The 14,925-nt window shown below is 38.9% G+C and overlaps 2 protein-coding genes and 1 long non-coding RNA gene across 4 annotated transcripts; 1 reads left to right on the top strand and 2 right to left on the bottom strand.

Moving 5' to 3' along the window:
- The first annotated feature begins 282 nt into the window (after window positions 1-282).
- On the top strand, window positions 283-14,354 carry rundc3aa (RUN domain containing 3Aa). Of its 2 annotated transcripts, none has more exons than XM_020932236.2 (11): window positions 283-539; window positions 7,488-7,603; window positions 7,840-7,973; window positions 8,307-8,392; window positions 8,898-8,987; window positions 9,650-9,730; window positions 10,303-10,468; window positions 11,433-11,590; window positions 11,899-12,012; window positions 12,561-12,661; window positions 13,414-14,354. In XM_020932236.2, the coding sequence occupies exons 1-11, from the start codon at window positions 433-435 to the stop codon at window positions 13,554-13,556; spliced, it is 1,296 nt and encodes a 431-aa protein (XP_020787895.1). In that variant the 5' UTR covers window positions 283-432; the 3' UTR covers window positions 13,557-14,354. The 2 variants fall into 2 exon arrangements, with proteins under 2 accessions (XP_020787895.1, XP_055008312.1); XM_055152337.1 differs by having other exon boundaries at window positions 7,488-7,615.
- Window positions 2,294-4,999, bottom strand: LOC129408573 (uncharacterized). The gene is made up of 2 exons (XR_008632014.1): window positions 4,887-4,999; window positions 2,294-3,483 (listed from the first exon to the last, which is right to left on the bottom strand). It is a non-coding gene; the product is annotated as an uncharacterized LOC129408573 (long non-coding RNA).
- Window positions 5,032-5,410, bottom strand: zwi (zwilling). Its single transcript, XM_055152340.1, has one exon. The coding sequence runs from the start codon at window positions 5,278-5,280 to the stop codon at window positions 5,032-5,034; it is 249 nt and encodes an 82-aa protein (XP_055008315.1). The 5' UTR covers window positions 5,281-5,410.
- Window positions 14,355-14,925: the final 571 nt, after the last annotated feature.

The following is a 14,925-nucleotide window of genomic DNA, read 5'->3' as shown; positions in this document are numbered from 1 at the left end:
AAAATAGAAAATATGTTATTGTAATAACCTCATCTATATCCCATTTGCGCGCAGCCAATCAATGCCAAATTATCAAAAACAAAACAAAATGTACTAAATTAAAAGTCCTATTTGTATTTAAAGTTCATTAGAACACGAAAATGATGTGTTTTAATGCATTTTAACAGCAAATAAAACTGTCTCAAATCAGTTATTTAAATAGATCCATGACAACAATGTGCTTTTATTGTGAAAGGGTAAACCGGATGGCGATGATTTCTCTCCTCCACTGCTGCGCTCTGGTCCTCCAAGTAGCCGCAGCTCCATCGTCAGCATCCGCGGAGGACAGCGGGTGTTTGGAGGACACCGAGCCGCGGAGGGAGGGGTCCTGGCCCGGGCACCGATCCCCCACAAGGCCCCAGGGCCGCTGCTGCTGCTGCTGCTCATGTATGGATGGAGTCGGGCGGCATTCACACAGCAATGGCTATGGGTCTGACATCCAAAAAGGCGTCTGCTCGGAGCGTCTGCGTGGAGCGGAAAAACCTCATCACGGTGTGCAGGTAAAGACATCACGACACGGGCTACATCTATAGACATGCCCGTACATTCACCCCATTTAATTTTACCTACAATCGAGACTAGGATTATTTACTGCATACATAAAGCAGTCCTCAAGGTCAGTAAAATTCAATATATGTAGCATGCTCGTAAAAAACCTGAGCAGAGCATACTGGTAATACCAAGGAATGAATGAAAGATCCTATTTAACTGTGAAAGGAAAATTATTGTCAATGCTATTTAGGTCTGCCTTATCATTCAGAGTATTTTAATATGCACAAAATGCAAATTAAAATGTAAACATTGTTATTTGATCAGAAATGAATGAGATTTGTTGATAATTATGTTAGAGTAGCTAGTCCAACAATAAATGCAGGTTTTGCTTTCTATCTCATTGTGGGACAAGGACGTTTAGTGCAGCTCAAGGACTCCTGCCTCCTCCAGTATCCCCTCAGTCTGTACTGATCAGATGATGGACAGGGAAGAAATACACTCCCTCCTTTCACTCCACTGATCAGGTCAACATAATTTATTCTGGCTTTCCATGATTTGAATACCCCATCGTAGCTTTACAGTACAACAGACCATAGTAAGATTTGCCTACTGTATCTTGAGTGAATAAGATATGGTGAACATGCTTTCTACTTAAACTTGAATTAATAATTACTACTTTTTTTTTTTTTTTTTTACCTTGGACACATCACCAGGTAGGCTAAATTCTTGAGGTGTTGTGAGGTCAGATTTGGGGTAGCCTATATGTTTACTGATTAATGTTATTTATAAGTATAGCTCAGCTTTCTATTTGTTGTTAAAATGAAAGTGCTTTCTTATAACTATCTTTCTCTTTCATTGCTCTTTTTCTGTTGTTTATTTTGAATGTACTTTTTTCCCCTCATCTTTTTTTAGCCTGAGAAAATTTGTGGCTTATGATAGCTGGCTACACTGAAGGTACATAAATTATTTTGTATTGATAAAATGCCAAATTACAAGTGGAATATAGCAGTATCTTTCTTAAAGCACCTATATTATGTTGTAGTGTTGTTTCCTCATCACAGACATACCTGGAGAGGTGTTTTGCTTCATTCACTCAAACCCTGCATATTTAGATTGAGTTCTTCTCTCAAACTGAAAACATGCTGTTCCACCGTGCAAAGTCATGAGGTAATATAGAAAGCGCTCCTTTGTGTTTTTAAACTTCGTCTTCTCTCGAATCATTGAATAATTTTAGCCCTGGAATTGCCAGTCTCTACTGAATAAAAAGTTAAAGGTAGCTCTGAACTTGAAAACTACCACTAGATGACATGAAATGTGGAACAGCATTTTGAGCTTTGTAGATATAGACAGACAAATAACAAACGTGTGGAGAAAACAAAACACAACTTTGGGTATGTTTTTGATGATGTAACATTCTAACATGGCTTAAAGCTCTCAAGACTCAATTCCTGCATAATATAGGACCTTTAAACTATTATCTCCACTGTTCAAAATTATACCAAGGTACTTCGTAAAGGTTGTGTGAAGATGTTTTATTGTGAATATAGAGTTCAGACATAGTGTAGAGTTATAGCTTTGCCTTGATAGTTTAACTGTGTCCTTCTGGGATTTATTACAGCATTACAGGGGGACTGCAAATTGATTCAAGACATAAACCCTTTTGCTGTCCAACTATTGAATAATTTGGTGATGGAAAGCCCTTATTTGCAGACATGTACAATATGCTTTATGTTATCGGCAGTAGACAAGAAAGAAATACACAACCAAGCAAGAGTTTTTATTCACATGCATATCAAACACACTAGGCATGCAGAAAAAGAAATAAAACCTGACAGTGGACTTTGACATAAATAAGATTATAACATATACAAAATGACTATTGTGTACTTTAGCCTGTCCAATTGGATAAGACTGTTTTAATATTTTAGGTATTTAATTGACCCACACAAATGACAAAGACACAACTAAAATTTCAAACTGCTTACTTACTTACGTTTTCTTTCTACTTTCTTATACGATCAAACTACGTGAATTAATGGAAAGAAAGCTTGTTGCCAGCGGTACATCTCCTCTTGTGTTCTTGTTGACATTGTTGATTTCAGTTTATCAATTTATAATTTTTTCATCTATTTTTGAATGACATGGAGACATAGCGTTTTTCCCTGTCTGGCTAAGCTGACATTAGTGATTTATTAGTGGATCAGACCAAGCCTTGTTTAATTCCCTAATGCATGCATACAATATATTGACATGATAACACACACTTAAGTCTTAATAAACAGATATTCAGATATTTTTTACAAAGGAAATCTCTTTCTGGGTTTTAGAAAGTTCACATCTTGTTGCCAGGTAAACTGTAACATTCTGGCAACAAGCAGGTGTCTAGCTTAAGTGTCTTCTTGTCCTGTATTGCAGATTTTCCATTGATTTGTTTATAAAATTTTGCATTTTAGATTAATATAGGTTTACAAGAAGTCACATTGCATGATGTTGTTTTCTTATGATAGAGTTAATCACTGGCCTACTGTTACTGAAATAAACTTGCTATTTAACTTGCTTAGTTAACATGTATCTGTGACATTGACTTAAGTCTTTTGGTGGGGACATGTACAGCAAGATACATAGGTCAATAATAAACAATAGCACCATCACAGGGAGCAGTCACATTAAGCAGATTACAGGCGATGAACTCAAATTGACAAAATTATGAAAACCATTGCACCATAGATCTGAACAAAAATCACTCAATAGTTGGTTCTGGAGGCTGTGTCGTCTGGAGCACAGTTGCCACTAGCAACAGGTTTTGTGGCAACGTGGAAGGACTGAAGCTTGTCTCTATCTGTTGATTTGATGTTAGTATGGATAGACAGGGCGTTTGGGCAATTTGCTGTTCTGTACTGTTTTTAAATTTTAGCTTTTTCCGGATGTTGCGGTGGTGTAGCCATGGGGAACCTAAAAAGAAATAGATAAGTTATAATAAGTACATCTGGTAAGTTATTGCTCAGTGTTACAGTAAGAAGAAAGAGGATGTTGTTGGAGATAGTTCCTGTTTTTGACTATAAAGTAAGCACATGTGGTCAAATCAGACATGAATCTGCAGTCTTATAGTTATTGTCTTGTTGTTATTTTGGGTTTCAAACTTCACTTTTTGCATGTACGTTTAGGTGACAATAGAAACAATTTTTTTTGAGTTGCATGAGTACTTTCAACATTATTTTTGTTCAAATAATTTGTATATGAAACATTTTATTTGCAACTTTATGCATTCAGTGGTATATTAATATTGTTTTTCATTAGCTTAACATACCTGTCATTCTAAACCAATGTAATCACATTTTTTCCATTGTAATGCTTCTCCATCCAGCTATTCTTTCAGTCAGTCAGTCCACTTACTCCTCTGCACCTCCTCAGACCATTAAACACTTTCCTTGACATTTTACACAAGCAGGTAGTACAATGATGAATAATAGAAAAGAGCTCTGCCAGCACTGCAGTTATTTGGGCCCAGCCGTGATCCTTGTCATTTCAACACAAGTGCAAAGCTAATTTAGCACAGGACAGAATGTAGCCACAAAATTGCAAGGAAGGAAGTTAACTGAGGAAGTCTGTGTCCATTTCAGTGTCATCTGATCCTTATGGTTATGTTGATTCTGGTGACAAATTGGAAAAACAATATTGAGTTGTAAGTTTGCGTTATCCTAGGTGGTGATCAAAAACTTGGGAATGTACAGTAGTAGCTGGGTGTCAAAGCAGAACAAAGGGAGTTAAACAAAACTTGAAGTGGGCTTGGCAGCGATCCAAGATGAGAGCGAGGGGGCACAAAAGAAAGCTTGTCCCGAAGAGTCTTGCAGTTGTTTTTCAGTGTCATATCGTACCATGGGCATGTTTTCCTATTTCACTCCATACATTTGCATGAGAGGCACGCCAGACATTTTTCCCCACACATCAAAGCAGCCCAGTTCATTTAGCTGCAGCTGCACTCCTTGAGATAAAATAGCACCAGTTTGATGGGTCAAAAGAAGCCTTGAAATCACCCATATAATTTGAAGTGCTCTCACATAAAGAAGTTGTGGAGAGAATAATAAGTGGTACTCTAATGGTACCCTGGGGAGCACCATATTCGGCAAAGAGCTGGACAGTCTTAAAAGTTGAGCAATTTGAAATATCTTTGAAATTATGCAACTTATGCAACTTGTGTGAACGTTTTAGTGCAGTTTCTATCATCCAAGCTTGCTTATTCGTATTAAAAAAAAACTGTTTGCATACCAAATAAAGAATTCTTATAGTTAAATTCACTGCTTTTGTAACCACATCATGAAGCAAAAAATAGCCAAGAAAAATCACATGCTACTGACCTGTTCACTTGATAAATCCAACCTTGCCCAAAAAGTCAAAGTTCCCAGAATAAAGTTAATCCAGTATTTGTTGCAGATTTCCTGTAATGGTGTTGTTTTCTTGACACATTGAGTGCCCCCAGCCCGAGATGAGGTCCATTCTCATCTAGAGCGTCTTGCGTTTGGGGAAGAAGGCTTTCCGAAAAGATGTTGTGGTGGTGCCCCGGCTGAAGGACGCTCCTCCCAGGGAGATCTTGGTCTTGCCACTGGTGATGGTGGAGGACCCCAGCGATGTCAGTTTCTTCCCGCGGGAGATGGAGGAGTTCCCCATGTTGAGTTTGGTCTTGTCCCTCTTGATGGTGGTATTGCCCAGGGTTAAGGCTGTCTTCCCCTCGGTGAAGCTGGTGTTGCCCATTAGGGAGCAGCGCGTCTACCAGACCCAGATTTGTTAGTAGGGATCGGGGCTCACTCGAAGCGAAGCATCGCACACGCATGCAGCACGCCCTGCTCTGGAAGCCTCCCTGGGTAATAGTAACCCAGCGTACAGTCCAGACCCGACCAGAATGCTAAGGGTGGATAGTGCGACCCCCGTGGCGCATAATGCCCTCCTTGAGCTGGCCGACGTGGGCTCTGGAAGGCCACATACCACCCCTGTGTACTGTGAATGGACAGAGGCAGCCGTAGGTGGCCACAGCCTCTCTGGGCGGACCGGGACAGTGGTGCGATTGTCCCATCTCCACGACGACACCGGACGGTGAAGGACACATTGTTGGGAAAGGAGGCTATGTGGTGACATCACTTTCATCTCAGCCATTGTTCTCTATTGCCTCTGATTGTTGGACTTTGTTTCTGGCTGTAGCTTATATTGCACTCAGGTTTGATCCAAAAGGCTTGTATATTTTATATGTAGTATTTGTCCCCTGTCTATGCATATAATGCACTGAAAGCACGTTGATTTGTGCATGACTTATTTCTGCAGAATGGGTGTGGTCCCTGTATCTGTGCTTTTTATGAATTGTCTCCAAATATTTGTAATGCATAGTAAATAGCATATATACCAATCAAACCAGAAAGTTTTAGACAGGTTACTTTTATGAGCACTGTTACAACATATTTCACAGTCATGTTGTTGAACAATGGTTATTAATTTTACTCATGGATATTATTTGCTTGCATATTGCATACATATTCTGTATCAAAAAGGCTTGAATGCTGTGCCTGTACATAAGTGTGAGGACTCATGTCTCCTGCACAGTTGGTTCTGGTTCCCCTCCCAGCCAAGTCAACATAAACCATTCTCTCACCACGGTCACATTTGCATATCTCTCTGCATGGCTGTATAAGGCTCATTCTTGTTCCAAAGCCATTACATTCACAATCTCACTTAGCACTAGCAGCTCTCACACACAGCAAGTTTTAACAATAGCATCTGATTTCCTGTGCATCTTGTGCTACTAACCTGCTAACATTGAACAGATTAAGAGATCCTTGGCTTTTGACCCTGTGCTAAATTCAAGTGTGAACATTCCAGTAGATGTTGCTGTGTTTTTCGGTGCCCCTGATGAAGGTAGTTTTGAAAACAGAAACAGACTTGGTCCCGTAGGAGAGAGTCAGGGTGGTGAGGGAGGTGGTGTTCTCCCCTCGCGTGATAGAGGCTCTTGTCACCGACAAACCACAGATGCCCAAAGTTATGGTGGTGCGGCTCCAGGAGATCGAGTATTGGCCCCAGGAGAAGACGTACTTAGTCCTCAAAATCAGAAACCTGCCTTTGGTGAAGGAGGTTTTACTTGTCGAGAATGTGGTTTGCCACTCATTGCTAGAGTCTTTTTTGGACTGCTTTGAAGCTTTAGGTGTCCCGGGACTGCTGTCCATTTAGGTGGTCCTGCGCCTCCCCGTCAGAGCCTTGCGGAACGAGGTGGTGGTAGTTCCCCGGCTGAAGCTGGCCCGTCCCAGAGCCACTGTGGTCTTTTGCCTCTGGATAGTGGAGTCTCCCATGGAGGTTGTGGTCACTCCCCTGAAGATGGAGGAGTTACCCAGAGACACGGCCGTCTTTCCCCTGGAGATGGACGTGCTGCCCACAGCCAAGGCAGTCTTGCCCTCGGTGATGCTGGTGTTGCCCATTGTAGCAGAGGCAGTCAGCCCGTGCCTGGATCCCAGCTCCTAGCATGCACACTGCATAGCCCCCTCTGTGCAGCACTGACAGCTCGGGGGTCAAAAGCCAAACTGAGTGTGAGGCAGGGTCAGCCCTAAATAGATCACACCACAATGTATAGATGAGTGAGGACACTGAACCATCATTCTTTGAAGCCGCGGCCCCTCAAAGAGACAAGACCCAAAAGGACCTGGAAACTGGCTGTGCACAAAGGCACTTGTATTGTCTCCATGATAGCACTGCAGTGGCCTGAAGAGACACATTGTGCACCACATAGGACAATCGGGGTGACCTCAGTGTGATAAGATGGCGTGGTTCCCAAAAAGCACAGCACTCTGCCTGCCATTGTACTAAACGGTTCAAATACAGAAGTACATTTGTCTGCTTTAAAATAGGGCGAACCAGATTAATCAAATCTATAAGGCAAAATGTTGTATAATTGTTATTATTATTATTTTTTTTTTTTTCAGATTCTCTGTAAAGACTCTTCTGGAGAAGTACACAGCAGAGCCCATAGATGACTCATCTGAGGAGTTCATTAACTTTGCTGCTATTTTAGAGCACATCCTGAGCCACCGCTTCAAAGGTAACACAGCAGGTAACATACAGTGCTGACAGTCAGACTTACGGATCATATATCTGTACCCTATGGACCTTATAATATCATGTATCAGCCAAATGTATCCATCCTCACCAGGTGAAAAACAAAAAAATGTGACTTAGGTATTAAAATATGACCAGATTGTAACTTGAGCGTGAACGTGAATGTGACGTGGCCTGCTATCAGGGCAGAAATTAATCCTTTTTTTCTTCTTGGACCAGGCTCAGGAAGCTGGTTCAGCTCAGATGGACAGCGCAGCTTCTGGGAGTACATTCGGCTGGCGTGCAGTAAAGTGCAAAACAACTGTATCGCCAGTATCGAAAATATTGAGAATATCAGCACGTCACGAGCAAAGGCAAGTTTTTGTTGAAGTTAACAATGAATTGACAATATTTGACAATATTTCTTATTTTAAATTTGTATTAATTGATGACAAATAATTTTAAAATGAATCTGCTCCAAAAAAAAAAAAACAGTCAGTATTTCAGTAAATTGTCTTTTGAAATTGTGCAAACCCTACTTTTTTGCTATTACACCACTACACTGACAATAATTAATAAAAAGAAAAAAAGAATATTTAATTCTATACTCAGAAGGCAAAATTTCCTTTCACACACAATAGCTTTATTAATATTCTGTGAATCTTTGTAAAACATATATTTATTCTATTTTTTCTTCTCATACATAGGGCCGAGCATGGATCAGAGTGGCGCTGATGGAAAAGCGTCTGTCTGAATATGTATCTACTGCTCTGAAGGACACCAGAACTACCAGGTCAACATTTAAATCAGTCTTTTATTCTGATAAAGTTGTCAACTCCCAATAGGAGGTCTTCTCCATAGTTTAAAACATATATGCAGGAAATGCCAGGATTCTATGATCGCATTTTTTTTTACTGTCCAAGTGTAGGTTTTCTTTTTGCTTAGTTGGTAGTATCTCTGTAATTACTGGACCTATTTACATGAAACAAAAAAGAACGGTCTCAAAGTTCAGTATCACAAACACTCACAATTGAACTACAAGCATTAACATTGTTCAATCACACTTGCATGACTGTTGTGTGACTGGATAGACGTGAGAATTAATATGGCAAATTTGTGAACCCAGTTCTAAACAAAAAAGTGTGAATTTTCTTTTAAACACAGCAAATAGTTATATTGGCCCTTGTACCCCATCTTGAATTATTTCAAATCCTAGAACATGAATGAAGCCTGGCGGTTGAGTTTGTGTTATATAAGAGATGATGATGTAGCCTTGATAATGGGCTTTCCACTGACAGGAGGTTTTATGACGATGGAGCCATAATGCTGAGAGAGGAGTCCACCGTCCTGACAGGCATGCTCATCGGACTAAGTGCTATCGACTTCAGGTGAGGAGAGCTCATTTTTCTTTCCTTTAAGCATTTCCATATCAGACATTTTCATCATCAGTCTTATATTCTTCATTTTGTTTTGGGCTTTACAAATCCTCATACTCTCCAGATATAGTATAAGTGGGATACTTTTACGACAGGTGCATTTCTGATTCAAATATATCCATTATTTAAAGGTGCACTGCGTAACATTCCTAGTGGAGGGTCCACCACCTTCTTGTCCCCATGGAAATGTTATTGGTTTGTCTAGAATGTTCCACAGTATAGTTTAAACCTATCTATTATGAGGGAGAGGAGCAGGTTACAGCGCTACGCTACATTACAATTTAGATCTGTGGAGAGTCGCCCTTATTCACAGAAGGAATTATTCTATTTTTGAGGAAAAGAAACACACATAATGTCTAACTACTAGATGGATATGTTTAAGGTTATACCATGGAATATTTCAGGCAAAGCAATAACATATGTGGATAAAATGTGTTAAAATGACCACATGAAACACATGAATAGATACTGTTTACTTCCATGGCCAGCGAGCAAAAACAAAACAAAAAACACCTCTTTCGCAAAGCTCATCTAAACATGGTAAAATCTTCTGGGTTGCCTAATAACTATTTTTGTGTGTGTTTACTGACTGTATTTGTACTTTTCTTTTCCAGTTTCTGTCTTAAAGGGGAGGCTCTGGACGGAAAATCCCCAGCCGTGATCGATTACACTCCCTACCTGAAGTTCACTCAGAGGTACGCCACATTTTTTTTAATGTACACCTGTCAGAAAACTGCAGGGTGATGTTGAAAGATTGAAATTTTCATATGTCAGTTCACCAATGTAACAGCCAATTTATATTACAAGAATATCTGCTATCAGCCTTAAAGCTCCACCTGACTAAATATGTCAATCTTCACTTTGACATTTAAGCAGCATTAGCTTTAGTCCATCAGAAGGAGGTGCTGTACTGACTACTTGTCTCTCAGAGGTTTGAAGGAAACATGAATGACTGATGTAGTGGAGGCCTGAATGTCGATGATATTCATTTGGGGTATTATTTTTTATATACTATACCCTTCATTGCATAAACCACAGCGAGCAGTGCAATTTATACTACTTTACTTAATTTACTATTCCTTGTTAAGACAATAAAAGTAATCAAATCACCTCAGAGCAATAATACCAATTGATATAATCAGGCACTGGCCATAAACAAGCCTATTACAGTCAACCTCTAGTATTATGCTGATTGACAATGAATTAGTGTGACAGACGTAGTTATTTCTGTGACTCCAACACTATTCTTATTCTTGTGTGTTTTTAGTTATGAGTACCTGAGCGATGAGGAGGACCGGCGCAGTGTGGACAGCAGTAACAGTGAGGAGAGCGTCCCCGAGCACCCGTACATCCCCCTGGTCACAGATGAGGAGAGCTGGAGCAACAAGTGCCGCAAGATGGAGCAAAGGTTTAAGATCGTCTACGCCCAGAAGGTCAGTCTAATTAATTACTTCTCTGATTTATGTTATAGGCATGTGGCACAGTGGTTGGGTCACCAGTATTACTTTGGATTACATTAGTGTGGAAGTAAATGGTCAAGGTTTTCATATATTTTACCAAAAAAGTTCTAAGTAGGATTGGTCTCAAAACAACAGCTGGTTTGTAATCTAAAAAAAATGTATTCATACATTCTGTTTCTAATCTTTTATAATGATTATGTAATGCGATGAGTCTAGTTTTTATTTAGTGTTAAAAGTTTAAGATTGTCTACGCCCAGAGGGTCAGTCTAATTAATTACTACTCTAATCTATGTTATTGTGTTAGTTAAACCTACAACACTATTCATTTTTATCATTATTTAAATATTCTTCTTTATATTCTTTATATTAAGTTAAACAAACTTTATGTAAGATTCAGATTTTAAATTTCAACTTTGCCTATCTGTTTCCCAGATACAAGGTAAACATGTTTTTACTGATAACAACTGAAGCTGTAATACAGATTCATCCAGAAATTTGAAGTTGGTTTAAACCTAAAAAGACTCTCTTGTCTGAATTCTCACTAACTAAACACCAGCAGCTAATCATGACTCAGTGCTAGTGCAGCCTCTGCAGTTCTGTGAGTCAACTCTGGAGGTTCTGAGCTCTCACATGAGGCACAGCATTTCCATATACTGAGAAAAATAAAATATGAGGAGTATGTGGTAACACACATTTAGTTGTGATTGTAGTAGCTTTTTAAACCCTGTAAGAGCACAGGCTTTATACAGTTCCTTTAAACAGAGAAGCACTGAATCAGAGCATGACAAATAACCCCCAAATAGCACTTTGTCACAGAGATCCAATCACGATTTGTTTTTCTTATCGCCCAGTGCTATATGGCACTAGCACAGACACAGTATGCTGTGTTGGACATGATTTCCTCACCTCTATAATATAATGTAATTTATTATTTTAGGGTTACCTGGAGGAGCTGGTGAGACTCAGAGAATCTCAGTTAAAAAACGCAGAGGCTGAGAACAAGCGTCTGAGAGCAAAGGTGGATGAGCTGACGCTGCAAAGCCAAACAGAGAAGAAGGAGCTCGAGGCCATCATCCTGGAGCTACAGGCACAGTTGTGAGGACATGTCCACACTTTTAAACAATACATATATAACACATATATAAAACTGTCTATTCTACTTACTTACTCTACTCTGTTACACAAAATGATAATATACATACCCTTACTCTAATTAATAACACTAGTCTTTATTCTGTCTCCTGTTTGGCAGCATAACCTTTGTTGATAGAAAACTGTGTATTACCATTGCTAATGTTTTAAACAATGATACAGCATAATATTAAATGTGTACATGAACATGGACACACATATCCACATATTGTCTTGAAAATGTACATACTTCACAATTGTATTTTCTTCAGATCCTCCTTGATGCCCTGTGATTCTGCTCAGCTCAGTAAAGATTTGACTATTCCTCTGGTCAACCAGTGGTCCACGGTCGCAAACAACCAGGGTGATGTCAAGCTTTTCCGCAGGTACACTCCTGACCCCGAAATTATAGTTTACTTTTAAAGTGCCAATATTATGCTATTTATCTGATCTATAATTTTGTTTCCTCATCAAAAACATACATGTTCATTCACACATGTTTAACACACTAATCCTGCATATTTACTTTGAGTTCTTCACTGAAACTGAAAAGACCTTGTGATGTCATATGGTAATACAAGAAGTGCTCCACTGTGTTTTTAAACTCCATACTCATCCACTAGAATGATTAGGGTGATTTCAGTCCTGGAATAGCAAATCTCTGCTAAACTAAAAGTAAAAGGTAGCTGTTAACTTGAAAACTATGACTATATAACATCATGAGGTGAACCATTTTTTGAGCATTTTGAGCTTTGGGGATATAGACAGACTAATAATAGGTTTACTCAAGCATGTGTGCATGAAACAACACACAACTCCAGGTATGTTTTTGATGAAGTAATAACATAACATGGCTTAAACCTCACAAGAATCCATTTTGTGTAATATAGAAGCTTTAAAACGTGAATGATGATATTTTCTTTTTACCATTTAGGAGGAGTTTCCACAGTTTGGACCAGCTTTCAGCCGATATGAGTTTAGATTCTCAGAAAACTGAAGGCAGACAAAACGGAGACACAGGATGGACCTCAGCAGGTAATGCATGCTATACTATGCTGCCTATATAGGAGTAATATTGAGTGAGTTTGCTCTAATCGTATTACGTAACTGCTCTTTAATGTGAGTGGGAGTAACTACTACATTTGACAAAAGCTGTAGGTGTGTGGCACAGTGGTTGAGTAGTGAGTCATCAGTATTACTTTGTATTACATTAGCGTAGATTAGAGTGGATAAGGATTTTAACATAATTTACAATGGAAATGGTTTGTTCATTTACTATTATACTACTATATTCTTTAGGGTTTCATATATTTTTCAGAAAAAGTAATTAGTAGTATTGATCTCAAAACAACAACTGCTTCTGAAAAAAATCATGTAGATTCCATACATTCACTTTCTAATCTGTTATGTAATTTGATGTGTCTAATTCTTAGCCATCAAAAATATGACATGCATGAAAACTATGAACAATATTTTAGTTAAATTAACACTGCTTTGGAGTAGATGACTTTCCTTGTGCAACCTCTTTGAATTATCCTGGTTTGGGGACATGCACAATCCACACTCTGGCTGTTAACTCACTGTCAAACCCTTTATTTGCACAGCACTTGCATGAGCAGAACTGTCCTCCTCTCTCCTCTGGTGCATAATGGCTGTATGGAGGCTGCCTCCCATGCACATGTTCATATGTCCATATTCGCACAAAGGCAGCTTGTCTGTTTATGATATCTGATGTGGGCAGATGAAAACTATGCATGTACTGTATTAATTGTGCATTTTATCTGTAGGAAAAGATGACACCCCCTCCATGTTAGGCCTATGCGGCTCGCTGGCCTCTTTACCCAGCTCCAAGTCCCTGGCTAGCCTCAAGTCCAGTGAATGTCTGGTTAATATCAGCACTGAGCCTAGTCCTGCCCTGTCTCCCAGCTAGGGGGCGCTCAAAATAAGGTCTATCTACCCCTGTCCTGTTTGCCTGGTGATGCTGCGTCGACCAACCACCTGACCAAAACCCTGCCTTCACCCCATCTCCATGACAACGGGAGAGTTACGGCACCGCCTCTTTTTTACTCAAGACAGAAGTCAGTATTGGGTTACAAATATATTTGACTTTTTATTATTTACAGATATATCTACAATGATTTCTTCCAGTCAGCATTTGTTTTAGATCATGCTCACACAAATGCTCTCCCATTTTCCAAAGCATCTTTTGATTATAAGCTTTGATTTCAAAATGTCTAAGTGATAACCATTGTTACTTGACCAACAATTAAGCTTAATTTGTATTATTTGTCTGTTGTAACCAAAAACTCTAAAGTTGCACTATGTAATTTTTCTGCTTGTCTCCCTAAAGATGTTATTGATTTGTCTGGGATGTTCCACAGTATGGCATTAAATCTGTCCGTCTTACATTCATTCAATTACAAGTGTTTTAATTGCTTGGAAATACCTTAAAACATGCATTCTTACTATGAGCTGGCTTACTTCTCCACAGATCTGACTTGCTATTGTCATGTGCTACTCTGCATAGATGTAGATAGGCTTAATGCCGTACTGTGGAACATTCCAAATGAAGCAATAACATCTGCAGAGGCTAACAGGTGGAAAATGTGAACCCCCTCCAGAAAAATTACAGTAGAGCTTTAAAATACTGCTTATTTTATTTATTTACACATGTAATCTCGGAGTCTTGGTTGGTTTTGTGTTGCAATAAACTGCCTTTTCCATTTAAGAGTTTGTCCTTTGTATGTAATCGTTTGATATGTATAAAATCATATGGGTTTAGGTACAGGCTGGGGCTCCATCTGGTGGCTAGAAGTGGTAACATCAAACGTAAAATTGCTAGACAAATACAGAAAGTACTAGAAATATTCATGCAAGGGAAACTTATTGAGCACAATTAATGTTTGTCTATGACTGTAGTGTTTTAAATTGACTCGCAGTAGACTAAAAACTTAGATATAAAATGGTGTCAGGTGTCAGAACAACTGCATATTTTTGTATAAATACATTTGATATGCCATTATGCCCTCTAGCTGTTGTGACATGGAGTTGTAGTTCAGTAGATTAGAGTTGCTGAGTTAGAGCTTTTTGCTCTAATATATATATATATATTTTTTTTTTCATTATTTTGTATTGCTATATAAAATGAATGAAATGAAGATTCCCTAGATCACTCTAATAACATTTATGGAGGTATTTCCTAAGTAGGATACACCCACTGAGAGTGCTAGAAAAATATCCTGACAAATCTTTGAATAATGTAAATAACACAACACATAAGTTTCAACCTTAATTTTTAT

This window comes from Boleophthalmus pectinirostris, unplaced genomic scaffold (assembly GCF_026225935.1).
Source record: "Boleophthalmus pectinirostris isolate CB_2022bp ecotype Guang Dong unplaced genomic scaffold, ASM2622593v1 HiC_scaffold_17, whole genome shotgun sequence".
NCBI lineage: Eukaryota > Metazoa > Chordata > Actinopteri > Gobiiformes > Gobiidae > Boleophthalmus > Boleophthalmus pectinirostris.
The sequence above is the reverse complement of the archived record's forward strand: the minus strand, read 5'-3'. Positions and strand labels throughout refer to the sequence as shown.